This window comes from Vicugna pacos, chromosome 32 (genome assembly GCF_048564905.1).
Source record: "Vicugna pacos chromosome 32, VicPac4, whole genome shotgun sequence".
NCBI lineage: Eukaryota > Metazoa > Chordata > Mammalia > Artiodactyla > Camelidae > Vicugna > Vicugna pacos.
This window is the reverse complement of record NC_133018.1, coordinates 3,087,901-3,106,709: the sequence shown is the minus strand read 5'-3', so window position 1 is coordinate 3,106,709 and position 18,809 is coordinate 3,087,901. Positions and strand designations below refer to the sequence as shown.

General features: G+C 60.1%; 1 protein-coding gene across 2 annotated transcripts; it reads left to right on the top strand.

The window, feature by feature from the left end:
* The first annotated feature begins 319 nt into the window (after positions 1–319).
* Positions 320–16,977, top strand: ADORA2A (adenosine A2a receptor). 2 transcript variants are annotated; one of them, XM_072953144.1, is made up of 3 exons: positions 320–397; positions 8,807–9,370; positions 15,405–16,977. In XM_072953144.1, the coding sequence occupies exons 2-3, from the start codon at positions 9,048–9,050 to the stop codon at positions 16,309–16,311; spliced, it is 1,230 nt and encodes a 409-aa protein (XP_072809245.1). In that variant the 5' UTR covers positions 320–397; positions 8,807–9,047; the 3' UTR covers positions 16,312–16,977. The 2 variants fall into 2 exon arrangements, with proteins under 2 accessions (XP_072809245.1, XP_072809246.1); XM_072953145.1 differs by lacking the exon at positions 320–397 and adding an exon at positions 725–859.
* The last annotated feature ends 1,832 nt before the right edge of the window (positions 16,978–18,809 follow it).

The window sequence follows — 18,809 nt, the reverse complement described above, 5'->3', positions numbered from 1 at the left end:
CAGGCCGCTTCCCGGGATGGCACAGGGGCACCGGCCCCGCCTACCGCGGATGAGGACGGACAGCAAAGCCCCGGGAGGTCCGGAGCCAGCGGCAGGGGCAGCTCTGGGGACTTTCAGAGGAGGAGTGTGGGCCCGGGTCCCAAAGGGGGAGACTCGTAGACGGAGGGTGCGGTGCGGGTGGAGGAGGCCGTAACTGACGCGAGAGCCGGGAGGGCGCGCTGCGGGACCGCGGCCCGCCGCCCTGTAGCCCTCCGGGCCTCGGTTTCCCCGCACGGCGGGGCGGGGCGAGGACCGCGCGGGTCTGACAGCCGCCTGCAGGGGGCGCCCGCGGGCGGCGCGGCCGGAGCCGGAGCCCGAGCGGTCGCGGAGACAGCGGGAGCCGGCGCGCGAGCGGCAGGTCAGTGGGGTCCCGGGTCCGGGTTCCCAGGGTCTCGGGTGGGCGGCCGGGCGGCGTGGGGCCGTCGGAAGCCGCCGGGCCGGGAGGGTGGGCGCGTGGGTCCCCTCCCTCAGGTGCCCCGCCGCTCCGTCTCTTCCCGCCGCCCCGAGAGCGAGTTCGCGGGCCGGGGTCCGAGCCCTGCCCGCGGCGGCGGCGGGTGCAGGGGCGGTTCAGGCGCGGCCGCCTCCCGACCCGCTGGGCCGCCCCGACCTGGACCGGAAGGTGCGCGGGGTAAGAGGGGAGGGGAAGGGGCGAGCGCGCGGCTGCCCCAGCGGCGGGGGCGGGAGCGTCGCGGGCGCGTCCGGGGCCACGGGCCGCCGGGCTCTCCGTGAGCCCGTGGGCGCGTCCGGGCCGGGCCCCGCGGACGAGGACTTCCACAGGTGGAGCGGGCGGGCGGACAGCTCGCTGCTACGGCGAGGCTGGGTGAGCCGACGGCGTCGCGAGCGCCTGGGGCGCGGCGAGAAAGCGGAATCGAACGCCGGCCGAGCGCAGGAGCGTCCCGGGGGCGGTGGTGGCGGGAACCGGACTCGGGGGACCCAGGGGAGGCCGGGGGACGGGCGGGACAGGGGCGCGCCTCGGACAGTGCTGGCCGTCCGCCGGGCTGCCCTGCGCCGAGGTAGGAATGGCGGGAATGGTGGCGGCCCTCGAGGGACTTGGCGCTGGGTGCCCAGGGGATTAAGGAGGGGCCCCGGCCGGCGGAGCAGAGATGTCCGCGTTCCGGGCGCGGCCACCGCGCTTTAGACTTCAATTTCCCCGACTGTACAATGGGAGGAAGGCGGAGGCCGAGGCCTCCGCGGGGGGAGAAGAGAGAAGCAAGAAGTGGAAGGCGGGTCCCCACCCCCTCCCCCTGGACTGGCGCTGTCCCCGGGGGAGGACTAGGCCGGCCCCTTGAGCCGGCTCTCCCTCCCCATCCCCAGCGACACCCAGGTCGCTTCCACTCGCAGTGTCTGCGCTCTCTTCCCTCCTGGAGCTCAGGCTGCCCTCCCCTCAGTCTCTGCTGTCCAGCTGCTGAGGACTCCCAGCCTCTGCACCCTCCAGAAGACCCTCTACGTCACCTCCATGCCCAGCCGGGGCTGCCCCTGGGGGTCCTGGCCCTGGGGGCCATGGTGGAGAATTCTTTGGAGCACAGCGGGCCAGGGAGGATGTGTAGGGGCTGCCTCGTGGTCCTGCTGGGGTTGGTCCCGGAGGCCTTGGGTGGGCTGGGAAGGCTCTGCCCTGTGGGTCAGGCCTCCACCCCAGCTTCCCATCCCACCTCCTTGCGGTGCCCTTGGCCTCGAGGGTCTCCCTGGCTCTCCCAGGTCCTGGCGTCCCTTGGGCCACTGCCCCTCCCTCTGCATCCCCCCAGAGCAGACCAGGTTCTGGGCTAAGCTGTCTTCCCTGTTCATTGCCTCAGGGAGGCTGAGGGCAGCTGAGACGTGACTGGCAAGAGGCAGGCTTTGGGCCAGCAGGGCTTTGGGGGGCTTGTGCGTTGCCTCCCTCATGCTGGCCTGGGAAGTGCAGGTTCCCAGCCACACCCTGGTCCTGCCCCTGGGAGTCCACAGCCTGAGAGGGCAGTGGCTGGCTTCAAGGGCAGCCCAATGGACCAGAAATTTCAGTGCACAGACCTGGGTTCTGGTCTTGATTGACTCGCTTAGGCAGCTCACTGCTCCAGCAAACCCATCCTCTCATCTGTAAAGCAAGCATGGTGGTGCAAGTGATGCTTAATGTTCAGGGTTGTGGTGGAGAGTAAATGAGACGGGCATTGACTGTGGGAGTTGAGGGTGACCAGAGGACAGGCTAGAGTGTGTGCTTGAGCTGGGGAACCCCATAGGGAGGCTGTTAGCCTTGCAGGGTTGAGGGACACAGCGGATCCCTATTGGCAGAGGGAGATGTGGACTAGCTTGCATTGGGAGCAAGCATCACACCCTGCAAACCTCAGGGCCTCTGGGTGGCTCTGGGCAGTGTCTGCTGTGTGGGATCCCAGTCCCCGGTGGCTCTCAGCAGTGATCTGAAGTCCCTCAGCAGCTATTGCTCCCACTTAACTTGCCTAATTCCTGAGCCACCTGACTCCCAGTGAGCTGGGACTGCCACCCCAAGCGTCTTGTGGGGTCTGGTTTGTCTGCTGCAAGATGTGCACATGTGAGAGCCCAGGGGAGCATGGCCAGGAGGAAGGCAGAGGCTTGAAGGACAGGATGAGAAGAGGTTCTGGTGTGTGTGTCAGGGGAGCCTGAGGGGACCATTAGGGTCAGGTGCTAAGTTGGCAAAAGGACGAATTCGAGCCCCTAGGGAAGGGGTCTGGCTCCAGGGAAGTGCTGGCGACCACAGAAGGGAGGTGTTGCCCCATGATCTGGAGGCTGGAGGGAGCAGTGGAAGTGTGGTGCCTGAGAGTGGGACCCTGGAGGTCCGTGCTGGGCCTGATATGGACGGGAAGTGGGGAGTGGGCAGGAGCCTCCCAGAGACTGCTCACCTCCTGGGCAGGGCTGGGGGCTCTGGATGGTGGGAAGGGGCAGTTTAGTAGCAGAGGACCCAGCTCTTGCCCACAGAATCACAGAAGGGGTCCCAACAGGGACCGGAGGGGCTGGATGGAGGGGAAGAGCAGGTGCCCTCACTCGTGGGTCAGGAAGGTGGGATGCTCCAGAATTCCAGGACCCCCTCAGGCCTTCTCTGACATGCCCGTGAGCCTCAAACAGGCTGTGGACTTTGCCTGGAATCTGCCCTCATTTCCTCTCCATCCTCCCAGTCCAGCCCCAGCAGCCCCTCCTCTGAGAACCTTTCCAGATCCCTCTGGCCCACGCCTCCTTCTAAAGGACAGGCCTGTCTCAGAAGTTGCTGCTCCCTTCAGCGCAGCCGTCACCTGGAAGAAAGGCTGCCTCGGTGTGCCACGGAGGGGCGCTCAGTGCCACTCTGGTGCCTCCCCTAGTGTCTGGGCTGGTGGTCTCTGCCAGAGACCCCCACAGCTGGTATCTTCTGCCCATCTGTCACAGGAGCATTCATCTATGGCCCTTTGGTGGCCTCTGCAAACCATGAGCCAGGTACGAGGAGCCAAGTGGGCCAAGGAGCAGAGGCAGGGCCGTGCTTGAGCTGGTCTGTCTGACCCTCTGGCCCTTTCCCTTCAGCCTCCAGGGCTGCATCATTGAATCTGTGTCCCAGGGACCCCAGAAGTGGGCCCGCCCCCTCCTGTCCTCAGTGGAGCCACCCCCAGGAGTCCCTGGGGCCGTGCACCTAGCGCTGCCTCTTCAGCAGGCCAGCCTTTCACCCACCAGGGTCTGTTCCCAGGGCCACTGAGAAGCGTCCCCCCATCTTGTCCTCTGCAGGCATCATGGTGCCTGTCATCCTGCCATTAGAGGGTTCACGTGAGGGAGGTGCCATCTCACTGTGGCCTGTTGTACCTGTGAGGAGCTGCGGTGCAAAGGGGAAGCCTCTTGCTCCGGGTCTCGGGGAGTGTGAGACGGAGTAGGACCTCACTTGGGTTCCTTCCGACACAAGGTGGGGCACCCGGCACCTGGTGTGTGGAGAGGCCCCTTGGAGGGGGTGTCAGGTGAGGTGGCCACCTCAGTCTGGGAGCCGGCAGCCTCTCTGGCATCTGGCCTGGACACGAGGGGATGGGAGGGAGATTCTAGGCCCCCAGTGGGGAGAAGGGCATTGGCGCGCCCGGAGCCTGCTCTAGGGGCTGGGCTCCGTGCAGTGAGCGGGCCCTGAGCTGCATTCCTGCCCACATCCTGCCCCCAGGCACTGAGAGCAGCAGCTGCACACCCAAGGGGCCGTAGGGGAGGGCACACCGCTGGGACCTGCCTGGGGACCGCAGGCCCAGCCCACATTGAGTTCCTGAAGCTGGAGCCTCTGGCAGCCCTTCAGGGAGGGAGGGAAGAGGCACCCCCCTCAGCAGATGCTCACCTCCAGGCAGCGCCCGAGGACACTGCCCCACCTGAGTGCCGGGTTTGGAGAGGGGCTCGGTGGGCCCCGGAGCCCTGGGGTTTGGGAGGCTTGTGCCCAGGCCAGTCATGGCAGAGCCAGTGGAGGGCTTGTGGCTGGAGCTGAGCTGCCTGTCCAGCTGTTTCTCCGCTCTGAGTCAGGATGTCAGTGCTCCTCAGTCTGCCTTCCATTTCTCTCAACTACCCCCCCACAGACGGTCTGAGAATTCCCCAGGGCCGTCTTCAAACCCCTAGCTGTCCCAGCTGTGTGCACACCATGTCACGTCACTTGTGTTCATCTCAATTCCTGTTTTCATCTCCAGGATTCTGTACTATTTCTTGCTCATATTTGCTGGTTCTTGTTTTGTTTCTGCCAGTCATTCTCATTCTGGCTTATGGATTCTGTTTCTTTATCTCTTTGAAGATCCTAACTGCCTTTGAAAGGTATCAGTAGATTACTCTGTCACCTTCAGCTCTTCTGGAAGGAATGAATCATATTTGACACTGCTGCTTAGCCTTCTTAGCCTCCGTTTTCCTCCTGTGCTTTGAAATTGTGGCTTGCAGGCTCCTCTTAGGTGGGAGCTAAGTCCTGGAGGCGGGGAGTGACCTGCATACTGGGGCAGCAGCTGGCTCTCAGGACAGTCTCCTGGGGAAGGCTTGGCAGGGGGCACAGAGCTGCCTGCGGTCCGGCAGCGGGGATGCTGCCTGGCACAGAGTACGTATTTGGAAACATTTGCTATGAGGAAGTAGTGGAGGATTCTCAGGCTGGGAGCCCAGGAGGAGGCCCAGCACGGCTGTGAGAGGTCCACGTCCCTACCCTGGTCTTGGTGCACTGCCCATAGCTGCTCCCAGGAGCAGGTGTGCAGGGTCCTGCCTGGAAGCTGGCGGGCACCTCTGTCCAGCAGGCTCTGGGGGGTACAGCCACCATCTGGACATGTGTACGGAAAGCCTCACTAGTGTGACGTACAAGGAGCCAGGAAACTGGTGGGTTTGATTAAATCGCATTTTAATTAATGTGGCCAGGCCGGTGGAGGGTGAGGAGGAAGCTGGGAAGAAGCGGCAGTTTTGAGTGACTGCTGGGGAACCCGCAGGGCTGTCCTCCCAAGGCTTATCTAGCACGTTGCCCAGCATGTGACCTAGTCTGTATGGGACAGCTTCTGCCCTCTGCCCTGTCCCCAGCAAGGGACAATCACAGGGAAACACTATATTAATAGTATTTAATTTCCCCTCCTGGCTAGCAACAGATGACTCAAGGATTAATTAGACAGAGCCAACAGAGAGGGATAGGAAATTGCCAGGTTGTGGCCCCACCCCCAGCCCCCTCCCCAGGCCTCCGACCTTCCTGTTGCTCTTAGAGGCCTCTGAAGGGAGGGAAGCAGAGAGGGGCCAGGAGGCCCCGGGAATCTTCCTGCTGCTGCTTTCCGAGGGCACTTCCCCAGCTCCGTTCCACCCTTTCATGCTCATGGTGAGGCTGGGAGGTCATAGTCTCTTTGGGCCTTAGATCCCTCATCTGTAAAGCGGGGTTCATGGGGTTGGCTGATGAGAACACAGACAACCCCCAGAGCCCCTGCACCCTCACTTCCTGTGCTCCCAAGCAAGCCCCACTATTGAAGAGGGTTTGGAGAGGAGTCCAGGCTGGTAGCCCTTGGGAGAGCACAGGCCTTGATGGCGTGGTGGTGGCCGGAACCCAGTTCTCCCCAGCTGGCTGACTGTATGGTTGATTCCCTATTCCTGTCAGTGACACATCAGAAGCTTGAAACAGGCCATCAAGGGAGCATTTATATTGCAAAAATCTGGCAAAGGCCACAAGTTAGGGTGCCCCCAACCCTGGGCTGACAGCTGGGAAGCTCCGACCTCCTCCCGTTCTCCTCCCTGCCCTGCCTGCCTCACGGTGCCCTGGGCTCCACTGACACGCTTCGCTTGGGGCTGGGAGATTCTAGTTTGGTGATGCCCAGACTGTTCCTGGGGCCAGTGAGCCTCACCCTGGGATGTGCTGGCAGCAGCTGGGGGACCTGCAGGAAAGCTGTAGAAGGCCACTGGGGAGCCCGATGTGCAGGGAGGCAACCTTTTAGGACCTAGCCAGCCGGGGCGCATTAGATGTGTCTGGCTCCTTGCAGGACTGACATGGGCAGGAGGGTCTACTGCATCCAGGGAGACCTGGACGGGCACCCCAGCCTGGAGGACAGCAGGAAGGGTGTTGGTGCCAGGTGCTGTAGACCTGGGAGCCCACAGTATAGAAGGTTGTGGGGAGACCCTGAGAACTGGGGGGCTACAGGCAGGCACTCGGGGCTGCCAGGAGACCCTCACTGAACAGAGGGTTGGGTTAGGGTCCCCAAATGCCCTTCCATGCCAGGCAGCCCGGCTCACGTGGAGTCAGCCCAGCATCCAGGGTAGGTGCTAGTTGGGGGACCCCATCAGTAGGGCTCTGGGCAGTGGGGCCACACAGCCCAGCCTCAGCTCACAAAAATGTACTTCTCTGAGTCAGGTGGATCACTGGCAGTCCCACCTCATCTGTCCCCAGCAGAGCCCTCTGTATCTGGACGACAGACTGGGGCCAAGCCAGGCTTCTGCCCTGGGCTGTTGGCTGAGGCCAGGGTAAGGAGGTTAACAGGGCCTTATGAAGAGGCCAGGAAGGCGGGGGGGCTCCCTGGTGGTGGGAGGCAGGGTCCCTGGGGCTCACCGGGCCTGATTGGACAGTGGCCTACTGGTGCTGGACGTGGGAGACCCCTAGATGGGAGGCAGGTCTGGGACTGCCACTTCTCTTCTGCAGAAGGAGGACAAGACCCTGGACACATAGCCCCTGTGATCAGGGTGCCCCTGGTGAACGCTGCTCTGGGCTGCAGGCCGGGAGCATTGTGTAGCCAGGGATGGACCAGGAGACTTGGTCTGCCCTGCCTCCATCAGTGACGCGCTGTGTAAACAGCTGGCTGGCAAGCGCCCTGTGCACAGCAGGGGTTCAGTGGGACTCGTTTGTGGCCATGCCCCTGCCAGGCCTGGGAGAAGCCCTCGGCTGCAGGAACCCCTTAGGTTCTCAGGGGCTTCCTCATCTCTCTCCTGCTCCCTGGTGTTGGGCGCGCCCCTCTAAGCCTCCTAGTGGGCACAGGGATGACTCTCAGGTGTGGCTGCAGCCTGCGCCCACCCAGCTCCAGCCACCTGAAGCACATAGGAGTTAGAAGGAAACGGGGTTCATACATCATCTCCTGGATGGGGGGGCCTGACCCTTTGAATACAGCCAGGGACCTTTTCCCAAGGCTACCGGTCCCACTTGATCCCTCGGGTCCTGGAGGAGAGGCAGGATGCAGCCCTGACCCCACAGCGAGTGGCTGAAAGGCAGCTTCAGCCTCTTGTCCTCAGGCAGGCAGCAGACACTGCCCGTGTACACCTGGGCCTGGGGCAAAGGAGGGGGTGGACTTGGCCTGGGGGACACCGCCGGGCAGCACAGATGAGTGTGACGGGGGGCAGAGTTGGCAGGGAGGGGGCCCTGGGCTGGCAGGGGGACAGAGACTATTTCACAAGCTTGGTGGGTGGGCGTCACTGGGGGTTTGGGCTGGGGAGACTAAGACTTTTCCTTTTATGGAGTGTCACTAATTCTTAACATTTCTAGGACATTTTGCCTCTGGGGGAGCCCTTTCAAGCATGTTTATTTTCTTCTCATAGAATTGTGGGTGAAAACTGAAATGGCCCCCAGAAACTATCAGGGTCCAACCTCTCCAATATGTCAGTGGGGAAACTGAGACCCAGAAAGGAAAAACATTCTTGCTTGCAGTCTCCCAGCAAGTCCTGGCTGAGTGTACCAGCCAGGCCGAGGAGCAGGCTGGGGAGCGGGCGTGGGTAGAAGGAGCGAGGGGGAGGCCGCTGCCCCGCCCAGATGTGCAGTCAGCTGGCGGGGGCTGCTGAGGGGTGGCTCCCTTTGTGCCAGCTCCAGCGCCCTGTGCTCCAGCACCACCAGTGAGGGCAAGGGGGCTTGCCTGCTGGCAGTGGAAGACAGGACCAGACAGCTACCCGGTCCTTCCAGGTTGGAGCTCTAGGGGCCCCTGGGCAGCTCCTTTGTGGGCAGCATAGGAAGGTGCTGGTGGTTCCCAGGAAGAGCTCTGGGGGTGCAGCAGACGGAAGCAGGCTGAGAGGGAGAGGTGGGTGGCCCTGGGAGACCCGGGGGTTAAGGAGGCCTTTCCAGGACGGAGGGTTGTGGGGTGGTGGTGAGCTCAGGAACCTGGGAGACAGGCAGGACTGCCACAGAATGCTTGAGGAGCTGATGGGGGGCCATCACAAGTGACTTGACTGGAAGTTCCCGGCTTCCCCGGAAGAAACGCAGAGACGGGCTGGTCCCCGGCCTCTGTTAGGGGTGGGAGAGGCAGGGTGCTGCGGGTCAGCAGGTGGGCTTCCGGCTGACACCTGGCCTGCGCGGAGGGCCGTCCCGGAAATCTGCAGCTGTGCCCTGCGGCTAGCGGTCCAGCTCCTCACAAGGCTTCTCCCTTGGCAGGTACCTCAGGAACTCAGGCCGAGCTGAGCCAAGATGCCGCCAGAGCCCCTGGAGAGGGCCTGGCTTCTGGAGGCTGGGTTGAAAAGGCCCTAGAGGCGGCCCCCCATTGGCAGGGACGCCCCTGGCTCCTGTGAAGAAGGGGCTCAGGGCCTGGGCAGGGCCGGCAGTGCTGCAGCTATGGACCGTGAGCTGGCCCGGCCCGCGTCCTTGCTGACCCCGCCCAGCGGCGGCTGTGCCCACCATGGGTTCCTGGGTGTACATCATGGTGGAGCTGGCCATCGCTGTACTGGCCATCCTGGGCAACGTGCTGGTGTGCTGGGCTGTGTGGCTGAACAGCAACCTGCAGAACGTCACCAACTACTTTGTGGTGTCCCTGGCGGCGGCTGACATCGCTGTGGGGGTCCTCGCCATCCCCTTTGCCATCACCATCAGCATGGGGTTCTGTGCCGCCTGCCACAGCTGCCTCTTCTTTGCCTGCTTCGTGCTGGTCCTCACGCAGAGCTCCATCTTCAGCCTCCTGGCCATCGCCATTGACCGCTACATCGCCATCCGCATCCCACTCCGGTGAGCTGGGGATTGGGGGCTGCCCCATGGTCTCTTCCGTGGCATGCCTCGTGCTGGGGGCCACATCTGTGAGACCGGCTGCCTGTGCCAGGGTGAACTTGGGGTCAGGGTTTGGCCTTGTGTCAGTATGTTGAGCTGAGGACAGGGCCGTGGAGCTCAGTCTGGGGCTGCCCAGGGCTTAGCATGTGGCCAGCATCCATGCCACTCCAGCTGATCCCTGTGGGCACAGGGCACACTGGCCTTCCCCAGGCTTCCCCAGGCTATGTGGTTGAGGCTGCCATGTTTTGGCTGTTGGCAGATGTGTGTGGCCAAGGCCTGGGTGTGTGTGCCCGGGCGGTTCTTCACAGAATGTGATGCTGGGGCGGGGTGGCTACCACGGGAAACCACAGGAGCTCAGAGCTAGAAGCCTGTCTGCTTTTCTTCTGCCCCTCCCGGCCGGCCTGCAGTTTGCACATTAGGAAAATGACCCAGAGAGGGGAAGTGACTTGGCTAAACGCCCTGGTGAGTCACTTGGGCCTCTGCAAATTCTGTGCTCCTCAGTCACCAACTGCTCAGGATCTCGAGACAGCTGGCGGCTGGTTGGAGGACTGGGGTTTTTATGGTAAAACTTTTGTGAAGTGACTTCAGCCATGTATTGTGTAAATGAAGACTGTCCCTGAGGCTGAGTTCACTTAAATGCAGCCTCCACCTCCTGCCATGGAGAAAGCTAGAAAGTGTCCCTCCCAGGAGGGCCTTCTGCCCTACCTCCTTGCCTTTCCAACCTGGAGCTGGGTTCCACAGCCTCGGTGGCTGCAGGCAGGTCTCAAAGGATGCTGTGCCCCGTCCAGCAGTGAATCCTCTGAAACAGGTGGGGGCCTACCTACAGAACAGGCCCCACCAGCCCCACATGGCCTGAGGGTGGCTTGGCCAGGAGGGGGGACAGGCTCAATGAGCAAGAGATTTGCAGTGTCAAACCCAAGGGGGCCCTTAGAGGTCATTTCCTCTCATCTTCTGGATGGAAAAATGAGGCTCAGGGGAGGCAACCAGCCCCCCAGGCCACACAGCGAGCTGGTAGCAGAGTTGGGACTGGGCCTGGGAAGAAATGTGCCTGCTGCCCTCTGAGCCTTCGGTCTTTGGGGAGCTGGTCTTTGTGTGGCCCTCTGGGACACTCTGTCTCAGGAAAGCCTAGGACCCTTGTCAAAAGAGAAAGGCACCCTGGCTGGCCTAACAGAGGGCCAGCCTAAGTGGGCAGCGCAGAGCTCACTGAGGGACAGCTCAGAGCACAGGCCTGTGTGACGGCTCCCAGGTGGACTGGCGTCCACACTGCGGCCAGGCCAAGGGTGGGCTGAGCCGGGCTAGCCCTGGGGGAGAGCAGAGGCCTTGCTCTCGTTTTCTTCCCAGATTCAAGGGGCAGCGGATTTGAGGGAGAGAACAGGTCCGCTGGTCTCAGTAGAAAGGGCCGCTGCTTCTTTTTCTCCTCTCTGTTTTCTAGGAGTCAGAAGAATGACTCCCCGAAGCAAAAGGAGGGACTTGATTTGTGACTCTGGAAAGTCAGCTGCCACCCTCTGGGCCCATTTCCTCATCTGTAAAGGGGCCAGGTCTCTGTCCCTCTGAGCTCACAAAGGTGTTTTGAGGGTCCAGTGAGTGGACTAGAGTGACAGTGCCCTGAGGAAGGGTGGCAGGGTTGGGTGGGTGGGGACTCAGCTCCTTTTGGACCTGGCGCTTCCTCCTCAGCCCCAGCTGCATCCTCGACTCCCACGACCTTCCAGAGCGGGACCTGGCTCCACCCAGACCCTGGCCGTTTGAGCTCTGACTGACTAGGCTTTGGAAGGGTCAGCCTGGGTCTCTCGGATCTGGGAGCCAATGGGGATGACGGTGATGAGGATGCTCACCCTCCCCCGGGGCAGAGCGCACCACGGCTGCCAGAGGATGTCAGTGTAGCGTCTCCTTTGATCCTCCCGGCCAGCACTGTGGCCAAGCGGATGTTATGACCCTCTTGTTACTCATGGGGAGGCCAGAACAGGAGAAGGAAAAATGCCTCCTGATGTGGGGGCTCTAGGGCCCTTCCCGCAGCTCCAGACCCCCCTGGGTCCCCCCACTTCCTCTTCTTCGCCTGGGCCTGCGAGGGCTGAGGAGGTTGAGGTGTGTGAAGGTGTCCTTGGGGGCTCTTGACAGGGAGATGGCCATAAGGGGTGACCAGATGGAGGCAGACAGAAACCTGGAGCCACCCCTGCCCCGCCCCGCCCTGCCCCCCCTTCCAGCTGGGAATCAGCTCCCCTGCGTGTAATTTCCTGCTCCACTCAGTAGGTCCATTCGTCTGCTCTGAGCTCTGGCCTCTGACCTCTGCTCTGGATGCCTAGTCCCAGGCCTGCACCATTCATTTCTCTTCTTTCCTTTCCCTTTTTTTTTTTTAAATAATTTAGTTTTGGAAAACTCTATGTGCTCCTTCCCAACTGCAGGGACCCTGCTGGGCTAGGGCTGGGCCTGCTCAGGAAGTCAGTGAAACAGAAGCCTGGCCAGAGGCAGTGATGGGAGCACTTCAACTCCCAGAGAACAGGAATCCCAGGGCGAGAGAAAAAGGGCTTTCTTTTCCCAGGGGAATTTCACACCCCTTGTCTGTCACATTGGCCCCTGGTGACCGCTTGCTCTCCTTGGGAAACAGGCCTCCTATGGGCAGCAGAGTCCTGTGTGGTGAGCTGCCCTGGGGTGGGGGTGGGGGACAAAACCTGAATATTCTGGCTTCTAAGGAGGGCAGGATCGGGAGAGAGGACTAGGGCTCCTGGAGGAGGTGACACCACGGGTCAGTGGGGTTGGAGGTGGGTTGTGTTCAGACGGGCGGCATGTGTTGGGGCAGGTGTAACAAGACGGGGCCAAGCCTGGGCAAAGGCGCCGAGGAAGGAATGAGCACGCAGGCTCTGATCCAGGAAGAGGTGACAGAGGAGAACAGGCCAGCAGGGAGGGTGTGACACTGGCTCAGGCCTAACTGTGCCAGAAGTCTGACTTTCACCCGTGGGTCAATGGCCCTTCAGTTCTTGGTTACTGAATCCTTTGGACAACTTAGGAAAGCACCACCTTCTCCTGATTATAGGGCAAAAATTGTGGTGGGCATTCTTGGATCATAGGGTGAACCCCAAATGTGAGTAATGGGGAGCTCCAGGAAAGGGCACCCTGTGAGCTGGAGGACATAGGATGCAGAGGCACCTTCAAATGTGGGGGCTCTGGCATTGGCTTCTTGGATACCTCTGGGCTCCTCAGAACAGCAGAGCGTGATGCTGGATAGCCTTGATACCCCTTCCACCAGACAGTTCATGTCTGGGCTCAGGAGGCCAAGGAGTGACTGCCTCCATCACAGACACAGCTCAGGGTGCTGCAGGGCCAGGCTGTGGCCTGGCTGTGGTTCTGTTGGGCCATATGGCTTTCCCGCGAAAGCCTAGATCCAGGGCTGTCAGCCTAAGAGGCTGTCTTTTAAATAACAAAATTAATCTATTTGGTGTTTTTTTTTTTTTAAATAATAGCCACATGTACTAAAACATCAAAAAAGAAGAAAAGAGTATAGGGAAGAACTGTCGCCCTTGCGCCATCTCAGCTCCTTTCCTGGAAGGCAGCGCTGGGAGTCTTGCCAGACGTTCTTTGCACACACAGACAAGTGCTGTCAATGTGTCTGCTGTTTCTGTCCCCATGAGGGGCTTCCTTTACAGAATGCAGTGGCAGACATCCCTTCATTGGTTTCCTCATCAATGCAGACTGCTGGGCAGAGCAGGGATTTTTCAGGGAGATCCCCAGAAGCCTTCAGGCTGGGTGCCGGCTTCCTCACCAACTCACTCATTCAGTGAATATTATTAAGCCCCACTCTTCCTCAGTAGCTCCACCTCCGTGACTGCCTGGGAATGCAAGCTAGAAGGTTGCTGCTGGAGAACAATTTGAAAATCCCCAAAGCAGGTGGCCTCCAGGCCCTCCACCCTCCCAGCTACCGCTTGTTTCTTCTTGTGGCCCTCAAACGACAGGAAGCTGACCCCTGCCCGAGGCAGCCAGTTTCCAGAGGGATGAATTCACTTACTGAGCCACAGTCCACTGTCCTGTAACTTCCACCCACTGATTCTACATTCTGCCCTCCTGGGACAGTGCTCCCAGGCCCGATTCTTAGTCCCATCTTACAGATGAGGAAACTAATGTTCAAAGAGGCACAGTGACAAAACATGGCTAAACACGAATGCACCAGCGCGAGAACCCAGAGTCTCCTTTGCTCAGGAAAAATATCAACATTAAAAAAGAGCCTCCTGTTCAACGAGATTATATAAATTACTATTTGTAGAGTACTAAAAACTGCCTGGCACAGAGCAAGTGGTATATAAGCATTAAATGGCAAAAAAAAAACCAGCCTCTGACCTCAGGTCTGAGGCTCCAGAGCAGGCGGGGCGGCGCAGGCCCTGTGAGTCCGGGCAGGTGTGCACAGGGGTGCGCCCTCCGCCTGCCGAGCCTGGTGCAGGCGCCCGACCCCCTGGGAACGGCCCTGCCCAGCTACCCCCTGTATTCAGAACTGACCAGCTTACCTTGGTCCAAGTTGCCTCTGGATTTCTGGAATGTCCATGGCAAGTCGATTCCTCTCCTTGGGCCTCAGTTTCCCCACCTATACAATGAGGGAGTTGGACTAGATAAGAGGCCAGAGTCCATTAGGTTCTCCCCCTCCTCCTTAATTTGAATTAGTTGACAACGACTAACCTTGGGGATTCTGCCCAGCAAATCAGCTCCCAGCCCCTCCTGAGAGCTGGCAGCCCCAGGCAGCACGCTGCACCGTGGTGTGGGTGGCTGGCTGAGCAGGGTCCGCTGCCTCCTGCGCGTGGTCGACACCTGCCAGCCTGCCATGTTTGTGACCTGTAGGCCCTTGTGTTTGCTCCCCCATGGACTAAGTTTTCTCTGGATGTTTACAATTCTGGAATTAAGTCAAGCATGTTTTTCCTTGATACTACTGTGTCCCTGTCTCGGTCTCTGCTGGCAATGCAGAGATGGATACTGGGAAGCCTTGAGAGCTCAGACTGGGTAGCAATTAGCTGACCTTGAGTAAGAAACTTCCCAAGAAGGTATCTCACCTAAACTTGAAGGATGGGTAGGGTTTACTAGGTAGAGGGGAGGGCAGTCTGGTGTTGCCAGGATCAAAACCATTAAACACAAGGTCATCCCTCAGACACTGTTGAGGTCACCTTCCTCAGTCAGGGAGATGATTTTTTGATTGCCTGTTCTCATAATAAAATCTGTGCCACCTGTCAGCCTGGGTCAGCTTCTGGACGAGCAGAGCAGGCCACTCACTGAGTCTCAGACCTAGTCTGACTCTCTAGAGGACTGAGTGATTTTGGACAGATTACTTGTTCTCTCTGGACCTTAGTATCTCATGCAACTCCTTCCTTTTGAATGTTAAGGCTGTATATAAATGTTAATTAAGACAGACTGATCTCATCTCTCTCCAGTTCTGTGGGTGAATTTGGAAGGGAGAGAGGGTATCTCACTTGGCCTGGGACCTCCAACCCTGCTTTACCCACCTGTGCCACCTCTTCTTGGGGGCTTCTGGAGACCCTAAGTGGTGAAGGAAGAGCATGGAGCACAAGAGATGTGAATCACCTACACGTCTGATCTGCCCCCAGCCAGTGACTACCCTCCTGGCCTGTTCTCACTCTAAAGGGAAACCCATCCTGGCATTGACTAAGCCCAGCAGGGAGGTGATAACTTCCTCCCTTCCTCCCCACCAAAAAATCACTTATTAATGCCCTCAAACCAAACTAGTTAAGTGCCAGGACTACTCGTAATACTAGTCAGTAATGATCTGAACATCTGTGCAGTGGTCTCCCTTTTCAGGGCACCTGCTCTCCTGTTACCTTCTGTGAGAAAAGGCAAGGTCTGGAGCTCCCCTGAACAGAAGAGGACACTGAGGCTCAGAGGCAACAAGTGGCTGGTCCAGGACCTCACAGCCAGTAGACGGGGGACGGGGTACTGCTTTGGGTTTCTGACTCTTGGCTTCCTAGCCCTGGTTCCCAGGCCTCTGATGCTGGTCTCCTCTCCGCAGGTACAATGGCTTGGTGACCGGCACAAGGGCCAAGGGCATCATTGCGGTCTGCTGGGTGCTGTCATTCGCCATCGGCCTGACCCCCATGCTGGGCTGGAACAACTGCAGCCAGCAGAGGGAGGGCAGGAACCAGTCGCAGGACTGCGGGCAGGGCCAGGTGGCCTGCCTCTTCGAGTATGTGGTCCCCATGAACTACATGGTGTACTACAACTTCTTCGCGTGTGTGCTGGTGCCCCTGCTGCTCATGCTGGGCGTCTACCTGCGGATCTTCCTGGCCGCCCGGCGCCAGCTGAAGCAGATGGAGAGCCAGCCTCTGCCAGGCGAGCGGGCTCGGTCCACGCTGCAGAAGGAGGTCCACGCTGCCAAGTCGCTGGCCATCATCGTGGGGCTCTTCGCCCTCTGCTGGCTGCCCCTGCACATCATCAACTGCTTCACCTTTTTCTGCTCCAAGTGCAGGCATGCCCCACCCTGGCTCATGTACCTGGCCATCATCCTCTCCCACACCAACTCCGTGGTGAACCCACTCATCTATGCCTACCGCATCCGTGAGTTCCGCCAGACCTTCCGCAAGATTATCCGCAGCCACATTCTGAGGCGGCGAGAGGCCTTCAAGGCAGGCGGCACCAGCGCCCGGGCTCTGGCAGCTTCTGACAGCGACACAGAGCAGCTCAGCCTCCGCCTCAACGGCCACCCCCCTGGGGTGTGGGCCAACGGCAGTGCCCCCCAGCCCGAGCGGCGGCCCAATGGCTACGCCCTGGGGCTGGTGAGTAGAGGGAGTGCCCCTGAGTCACGAGGGGACGTGGGCCTCCCAGACGTGGAGCTCCTCAGCCACGAGCTCGAGGGAGCGCGCCCAGAGTCCCCCAGCCTCGAGGGCCCCAGAGCCCAGGATGGAGCAGGAGTGTCCTGATAGTCCACTGGGTCTGCCCCTTCCAAATGGAGGGGATCGTTGTCTTGCTGGCTGGCGGAACCAGTCACGTTTGGGAGAAGCGTGCACATGCCGGAGACCCCTCTCGTGGCCGGTTCCCACTTTGGACTGAGAGCAGGGAGCCCCGGCTGGAGCAGCATGAGGCCCAGCAGGAAGGGGATGGAGTCCGAGGAAGCGGACGTTTCATGCTGGGAGGCGCTGCACCAGGCCAGGGCTCCAGCACCAGAGCACCTGGCTGGTCAGGGCTGGTCCCCAACTCCGGAAGCACCTGGACGTGCCACCGTGCCTCAGCAGAGCAGCTGTGGCAGAGCAGGCTGGCTGGCTGAGGCTGGGGAGTAGCTCCCAGGCCCCCTGCCACAGACACACCACCCGCCCCAGACTTTCCAAGGGTTCAGGAGCTGCTGTGCCTGGAGGTGACGTTTGACTTTTTTTCCAGGAGAAAACATAAGCTGTGTGTGAGGAAACCCTTTGTATCTTCTTATCTTTCCTCCCTGGCTGCCGGGTCTGTTTAGGTCCTGCTGCTAACCTGGCACCAGGATTTGGCCCAGGGAGTCCCAGGCACCCCTCTCCTGCTGCCGCGCTTCCCACGCGAGGTCGCGCGACTTGTAACAGCGGTGTCAGGGCGCGGGCGCAGGGGAGGGAGGAGGTCGGGGCTGGCCAGCACGGGGGTGGGGTGGGGGGGAGCCCAGGTGGCTCAGAGCTGCCTGGGTGGAGGCCCTGTCTAACCGCCTTTCCTTCTGAAGGGAGTGTTGTTGTTTTTTTTCCCCTGAGATAAAGTAAAAATGAGCCATGATGTGTTTTAAGCTTGTCACAAAGAGAATGGTGTCTGAGTTCCTTTCCTTACCCCACAGCCAGGCCTGGCACGCACATACGTGTTGCATGTGTGAGAGTGTGAGCATATGTTCAGACGGAAGACCTGCCAGTCTGCCTGCCTGGGGTGGCGGGGGCAGGGGGTGGCCTCCCCAGCTCCCACCTTCCTAGGGGACAGGCTGCTGGGTTGCACTAAAGTCCAAATGTTCCTGCACAGCCCCCAAACCAGCATCCCTGTGAGAAGGGATGTGCGGGGAGGGGCGCTTTCCTGCTGCGCTCCCCCAGAGGCGCAACTGTCCAGCCCTAGGCGTCCCTCCGTGTGGGGAGGCTCCTCCCTCCCTCATCACCTTCCTACCTTGCTTTGAGGAAGATCTCTTTGTCTATTCCTCTTAGAGCTGTGCCCCGCCTCCCCACTGCCCTGCTCCCCCCCTCAGCCGAGAGGCCACAAAGGGCTCTAAAAACAGAGGGAGGGGTGGCTAAACTGCCCTTCCCTGGAGTCATCCCTCCTCCCACTCCTGCAAAGAAACCCATAAGGAACGGGTGTTTCCGGCACTGACACCGGCTCAGAGGCCCCTTGCCTAAGGAGGTGGTGCGGTCCTGCTGTGATGGAGAAGTCTGAGGCCCAGGGGGAAGTGAGCAGCCTGGCCCCGCCCAAGGGCCATTCTGGGTCTCAAGTCTGGCAGGCACGCTCCGGGCAGAGGCAGGGCAGGAATGTTAGCACTTCACAGGTAATCCTCATGCAGCCCTGGGAGCCTCATTTTACAGGTGACTAAACCAAAGCGAGACTAAACCCCCTCTAGAACAGAGCGGTTAAGTGCTTGGCCCAGCTGCACAGCCAGTAAGTGGCAGAAGTGAACTTAAAACCCACGTTTGCCCGACTGCAAAATCCATGATCTTTTTTCCCCCATTAACTTATGATGAACTACTTCAACCAAACCAAAAAATATGAAATAGCACCATGTTCCCACCACTCTGCTCAAGAAATGAAACATGACAGCCGACCCCTTCCCACGTTACTGCCCTGCCTCCTGCACCTGGATTTCGTTCTGCTCCGCTGCTCATCTTTATACCTTTACTACACAGACGTGCATGTGAGTGTCCCCAGACCAACACAGGTCTGTGTTAGCGATCTTTCACCGTCACGTCTCTCAGAGGTCATCTGGACTGGCTACACACTGTGAAAAGCACTGACGCCTGAGCCGCGGCCTTAGACGCTGGGTGGACCCAGGCACCAGTAACCCCCAGGGGTTCTTCTGAACAGCCAGGGTCAGAACCACGGAAACAAACATACAGCCCAGCCCTGTCCGCACGGCTGCCTCCTCCTTCCTCCACACTTCGGTCTGCGCCGGCTGCGGGCACAGGAGTGGTCTGGTTTGTGCCTGTGGCAGCCAAGAACACAAATACTGTTGGTCCTCACGACCAACTCATGGGGAGAGGCCACAAAGAGAACCACAAAGGTAGGGAAGGAAGGAACACTGTCTCTCTAGCCTTTTCTGAGGCCTCCAGGGAGCAAAGCTTTGCGTGCTGGGCTACACAGTACAGGCTTTGGGCTGAGAAAGGATAAAGCCAGGACCTCAAGAAAGGCTTTGGTACAACTGAGCCCTAAGCCCTCTCAGGCCAGCCCCTAGGCCGGCTCTGGAGCCCAGGCCCACGTGACCCTGCCTCTTGGG

Bases quoted from the DNA above. Each gene is read 5' to 3' on its own strand.
- ADORA2A (XM_072953144.1), top strand. From the start codon at position 9,048: ATGGGTTCCTGGGTGTACATCATGGTGGAGCTGGCCATCGCTGTACTG. The intron at 9,371-15,404 runs GTGAGCTGGGGA...TCCTCTCCGCAG, and splicing joins GCCATCCGCATCCCACTCCG to GTACAATGGCTTGGTGACCG.